This window comes from Octopus bimaculoides, chromosome 3, assembly GCF_001194135.2.
Source record: "Octopus bimaculoides isolate UCB-OBI-ISO-001 chromosome 3, ASM119413v2, whole genome shotgun sequence".
Lineage (NCBI taxonomy): Eukaryota > Metazoa > Mollusca > Cephalopoda > Octopoda > Octopodidae > Octopus > Octopus bimaculoides.
This window is the reverse complement of record NC_068983.1, coordinates 55,899,199-55,906,009: the sequence shown is the minus strand read 5'-3', so window position 1 is coordinate 55,906,009 and position 6,811 is coordinate 55,899,199. Positions and strand designations below refer to the sequence as shown.

Here is a 6,811-nt window from a genome sequence, read left to right as displayed (position 1 = left end):
TATTCCTTGTAAGCCTAGTACTTATTCTATCAGTCTGTTTTGCTGAACCACTAAGTGATGGGGATGTAAACATACCAACATTGGTTGTCAAGCGATGGTGGGGGACAAACATGGACACACAAACACATACATATATATATATATATATATATATATATACACACACACACACACACACACGATGGGCTTCTTTCAGTTTCCGTCTACCAAATCCACTCATAAGGCTTTGGTCAGCCCGAGACTATAGTAGAAGACACTTGCCCAAAGTGCCACACAGTTGGACTGAACCCGGAACCATGTGGTTGGGAAGCAAACTTCTGATCACACAGCCACACATATATATATTTATATTTATACACACACATACATGTGTGTCTGTATGTGTGTGTACATATTTTCCCCTTTTGTTTTGCTTCTGTTAATCCCTAGTTATGATGTTAACAAAAACAAAAGTTGAGAAATATTATTTTTGTCTATAAAATATCAAAATCTGCAAACCACATGAAATGCATAAAAGGACATTAACAAACCATTTATACATACTCCTCCAGCCATTTACATGTATGCATAGTCTACACAAGGTTTGTGTTTGGATTTCACCTCATTGGCTGAATAATTTTCATTAGAAAAACTGCTTGCTATACAATTTCTTCATGGAACATACCACTGCTACATGTTCTTCCAGTAGTTATAAACATCCATAATCTACCCATGCTTTGTAGTTCACATTAAGCAAATAGGTTCCCAGTCCCTAATACATGTGACTTGGTGTCCTTATACTTGTGACGGCATTCATCTGAGGTTAGTTGAGCCAGCTCTGAGCAATAAGTTCTTCACCATGTACTTCACAAAGGTTGACCACATTCGACAGACAAATGCTCCACTGGGGGAGCAAGTGAGTCAGATAGCAGGGACACCAAAGCTGTAGACGTTGTTTGTTGTTGAGGTGTAGAACACATGTTCATGTGCTCGTGATCAAATTTCAGCTTATTATGCAAGTTTAATTTTCTTCAGAAAAACCATTCACTATTCAATTCATTCATTTAGAGACCCATTCACATGTGGGCCCCCTGCTGTACTGATCGGTTTCATTGCATACAGAATAAGGGACTTTTATCAATAGTCATTCAACATATCAGATTTTGCAGCTTTTGTTGCAGTACTGTTTTGCATAAGAGAGTCTATCGTATTGTAATTGAAATTTAAATTAATCTTCTTTAATTAAAATTAATCTTTCTCCTGAATGAGAGAAAAAGATGACATTTTTTTCCAAATTTAAAATGAATTGTCAAACTTTTAATTAATTGTTGATTACATTTTAATTCACAAAAATTCTGACTTTTTTTTTTTTTACAATTATAAGAATATCTTCAAATTTGAGTTTTTCACTTTTAAAATGTTAGTGGCACATACAATATTTTACTAGATAGGAGGAAAAATTTAATTTCAAACTTTTATATTGTAAGTTCAAATTCTGCCAAGACCAGCTCTCGTTTGGATTTCTTCTATCTAATATAATAAATGCGACTCTCAGTGAGTCAGTGTGTGACACTTTTTCAACTTTACTCCTAGAGGCTGTAGCCCAACATATCCTACCAAGTTGGAATCAGACCAACTCCGTGAATAAATTAAAAACATTCTGAGCTGAATCCAGACCCACAACCCTGAAATTCTAGATTCCCAAGTTTCCATTACAACAATTGTTTTACCAGCTACACCCCTGGTAAAGGCCACAGGTTATGGTCTCACTTGTCTTGCCAGGTCTTCTCACGCACATCATATTTCCAAAGGTCTTGGTCACTAGTCATTGCTTCGGTGAGGCCTAATGCTCGAAGGTTGTGCTTCACTACCTCATCCCAGGTCTTTCTGGATCTACCTCTTCCACAGGTACCTTCAACCGCTAGGTTGTGGCACTTTTTCACACAGCTATCCTAATCCATTCTCACCAAATGACCCTACCAACGCAATCGCCTCTCTTGCACACCACAACTGATGCTTCTTAGGTCCAACTTTTCTCTCAAGGTATTTACACTCTGTCGAGTATGCACACTGACATTACACATCCATCGGAGCATACTGGCTTCATTCCTTGCAAGCATACGCATGTCCTCAGTCAAATCGTCCAACCCATGCTAGCATGGAAAGCGGATGTTAAACGATGATGATGATGATGATGATGACGATGCATACTTACATAAATATATATACATACATACACACACACATACATACATACACAACACAACAGGCCTCAAATAATTTTTTAGTAGTTAGAAGTGTATTCAGATACACTTTCATTGGATGAGTTTAGAAAGTAAAGTTAGATAATGCTCATCTCCAAATTTTGCAACAATCGGATTACTAATAGTCATTTTACTATTTGACTTCACAGCACTTTACAACAGAAAGGTGAAGTGAATACTTTACATATACTGGTAAAAGTACAATTGTCGCTAAAGTACAGACCAAAGCAGCAAACAAGATGGAACCAGCCTTTGGTTCAAAAAGAAAAGAAAAGGAAAAAGCTAAAAGGCTAAAGGAAATGGAGACATGAACATAAGCAAGAGATTACATGTGACTTAGATGGCATCTTAAAATACATTAGATTGTCTTTTGGAAATGTCAATAAAGCTTAGTGTGCAGTAAGAACGGGTGAAAATAACAAGGTATAAATTATATGAGAGGATTATATGATGTAGTCAGTGGCTCTTTACTGATAAATTACGTTGTTGAATATCCCATATCCGTGACAGAGACAGCAAAGACTGTAACAGAATAGGAGAATCAATGGATAAGATTGGAGAAAGATTAAAGATAGAGAGGTATAAGCAGAGATGAGAGAGAAAGAGAGAGAGAGAGAGAGAGAGAGAGAGAGAGAGAGAGAGAGAGAGAGTGCGTGTGTGCGGACATCAATAATAAGAAAGGTAGAAAGGGAAAGAGTGAAGCTAAGAGTTATGGGGATGTAGTGGGGGTGACACTGATAGTTAGAGAAACAGAATTGATGATGAAGCAATAATATTGATGATTGTTTTTTTTTTTTCTAGCATTGATTATCATTGTGATGATAACCATGGTGGTTGCGGTAGAGATACTTCATAAAAAAAAAAAACAGGAATTTTCACATCAGCTACTGGAAAGCATATTTCTATTTTAAAAAAAGGTCAAAGACCCTTCCCAAGCCATTGGCTCATATAAGGTATCCAGGCTAAATCTAATAAAATATCAGGTGTCCTAAATTTGATAACATATGAGGTGTCCTAAATTCAATAAGGTGTCCTAAATTTAGTAACATATGGTATCCTAAATTTAATAACATATGGTGTCCTAAATTTAATATGTAAAGGTGTCCTAAATTTAATAACATATAAGGTGTCCTAAATTTAATAACATGTAATGGTGTCCTAAATTTAATAACATGTAATGGTGTCCTAAATTTAATAACAGATGAGATGTCCTAAATTTAATAACATATGGTGTCCTAAATTTAATAATATGTAAAGGTCTCTTAAATTTAATAACATATAAGGTGTCCTAAATTTAATAACATGTAATGGTGTCCTAAATTTAATAACATATAAGGTGTACTAAGTACCAGATGTAAAACACTAAGTACTGGGGTTGATTTGTTTGACTAGGCCATACTTCAACAACTGAAACAAGAAGTAAAAAATAAAAGATATAAAAACGATAAAGAGGATTCAAACATAAAATTACAGTTACGTTACCTTTGACCGAATACTGACAACACCATTGAATAACCCCAATGCCATGAAAAGACCATCGTTGGTCCACGAAGCGCAAGTTATGCGGCTGTTGATTTTTGTCTTGTCAACCCTTTTTTCCTCTGGTCCCCAAAGGCCTGTGAAAATAAAAAGTAAAAAAAAAAAGTTTTTTGAAATAAAATAATGAATCCCAGCCCTTTATGGGATATAAATGTCAAAATATTATTATATTTTAGGGTGGTTATTTTGTTTTCCTTGCCAAATAAATGCATGTGCTATATATTCGTTCTTCGTTTGTTTATTACTGTTCGTATTTTATCCTATGTCTATTGACTGGAAATCTGTCTAGACAGAATGGACTAAACAGAGCAGGAGGATGCATGTGGGATGGAAGAGTTGCTGAAGAGGTCACAGGTGTGTGACAAAAGATTTCCACTCTCCGAGTGGTTGGCGTTGAGAGGGGCATCCAGCTGTAGAAACCATACGAAATCAGACTGGAATCTGGTGCAGCCCCTCAGCTTACCAGCTCTAATCAAACCATCCAACACATGCCAACATGGACAACGCATGTTAAATGCTGCTGCTGATGATGATGATGATTGTGATCGGCATAATATAAAATAGGAACAATAATAAATGAGTGAATAATGAATACACAACCATCATCATCATCATTTAACGTCCATTGTCCATGCTGGCATGGGTTGGACAGTTTGACTAGGGCTGGTACGCTGGAAGGCTGCACCAGACTTCAGTCTGATTTGGTTAGATGTCCTTCCTAATGCAAACCACTCCATGAGTGTAATGGGTACTTTTATGTGCCATGAGCTCAGGTGCCATTTATGTGACACAGGGGTGCATTTACAGGCCACCAGCATGGGTGTCAATTTGCATGACGCCAGCATCTGCAACGACTGCGATTTTGCTCGACTTGATGGGTCTTCTTCTCAAGCACGACATAATGCCAAAGGTCTCAGTCATTGCCTCCATGAGGCCCAACACATGAAAGGAACTCAGCAACGTCTCTGTGAGGCCCAGAGACAAGGTAAAAAAATGAGCATCACGAAATATAACAATACTTGTTTCAACACACAATTTCACATCAAGAATCTTGCAAAACAAATCCATAAACGTAATGTCAAAATATAAATAGGTGAATACAGTTCTATATTTAAGAGATGAGGAATTATGTACATTATGTACATTATTTACATTATTTACATTTGACGGATATCTGTCCTCGTCTTGTTTGTTGTTAACACAATGTTTTGGCTGATATACCCTCCAGCCTTCATCAGGCGTCTTGGGGAAATTTCAAACCCGGGTTCTCATTCCTAAGGTATTTTTCAATGTTATTATCCTTTTTTCATTATTACTATTATTATTATTATCATTATTATTATTATTATTATTATTATTATTGTTGTTGTTGTTGTTGTTGTTGTTGTTATTATTCAGGTCACTGCCAGGAATCGAACTTGGAATCTTGGGACTAGTAGCCTGCGCTCTTAACCACAACGCTAAAACAAAAAAAAGAGCCCACGGGCATATAAGAGCACGGGCTACTAACCCCATGATTCCAAGTTCGATTTCAGGCAGAGGCCTGAATAATACTACTACTACTACTACTACTAATAATAATAATAATAATAATAATAATAATAATAATAATAATAATAATAATAATAATAATAATAATAATAATAATAATAATAACAACAGCAACATCGAAAAATACCTTAGGAATGAGAATCCAGGTTCGAAATTTCCCCAAGACACCTGAAGAAGGCTGGAAGGTATATCAGCTGAAACATTGTGTTAACAACAAACAAGATGAGGACAGATATCCGTCAAATGTAAATAATGTAAATAATGTAAAAAGGTGAATGGTAAACGGTACTGGCAGAATGTAACTAGTAAATCTATCAAAACAACATGTAGCACTTGTCTTCCATATTTGACCTTCTATATCCTATTTGTTAATTTCTACATTCTCATTTGACATATACCAAGAGGGAGGCTTCTACACAACCACTCACCCTGCTAGAAATAGAAACCAACTTCTCTCAAATTACACGGTACTCATCATTATTGTTTAACATCATCATTTAAGAATGACTTATCTTAGTTGGTAAGTTTAATATTATGAATTATGCAGATATATGTACATATGTCTAACTTACTATTCACAGATCACACACACACACACACACACACACACACACACATTTGATGGTTCGGCTGAGAAGCACAGGTGATAACAGTAGAAGTGATTATGAAAGAAGCTCTTTAATTCCAGAGAAACTTTCCCAAAAAGGACCCCAAAAGAGCCTCAGTGATTTGAGCAAACTTTGAAAGTTTTAGCATCAAAGCTAAATAAGAAGAATTGTTTGAAGCTGGAAACTGCTTTTTCATGTGATATCTCCTCTTCAAAAAAAAAAGACAGATCTTTCAAGTCAATGGCACCGACTGAGAGTTAGAAACATGATATGCATACCTCAGCTATTTTATGAGACAGAAAATGTACCTCTTTGAATCTAATACGATTCTTAATCCATGCTGTTCTTTGCTTCCAAAAAGCATAGGCTTTTGCAGTCCTTGTATTTCTTGTAACTTTCTGTTGAGCTGAAATCTCTGTTCTTAGATGCTTCTAGCCATCTTTGTATTGAAATACTTCACTTGGTAGAGACAGCTTTTGGTCGTAGTCTTTTAATCTAGTGTGTAGGTGTCTTTGAGATGAACATCACACACACACACACACACAAACACATATACGTGTGTGTGTGTGTGTGTGATACTATTAACACATTAGCTGGCAGTTCACACTAACATGAAATCATGCTTTATATATATATGTATATATATATATATATATATATATATATATAGTCTGTTAAAGTCTGTCATACCGGCCATGATGAAATACCACAAGGTATAGAAAATATGAAATACCACAAGGTATAGAAAATACATATTCACCTTTATATATTTATATATTTAATCCTTTATATTGAACACTCAATATTTCATCTATTCAATAAGACATATTCCATATATTCAATAAGACATTCAATACTTTATTTCATAGT

General features: G+C 35.5%; 1 protein-coding gene across 1 annotated transcript in view; it reads right to left on the bottom strand.

Moving 5' to 3' along the window:
* Window positions 1–6,811, bottom strand: part of LOC106871393 (intraflagellar transport protein 122 homolog) — a 264,510-nt gene that overhangs the window by 231,159 nt on the left and 26,540 nt on the right. Inside the window, exon 5 of the mRNA XM_052966749.1 lies at window positions 3,726–3,859. Coding sequence (XP_052822709.1) covers window positions 3,726–3,859 — 134 coding nt within the window. The remainder of the gene's footprint in view (window positions 1–3,725; window positions 3,860–6,811) is intronic.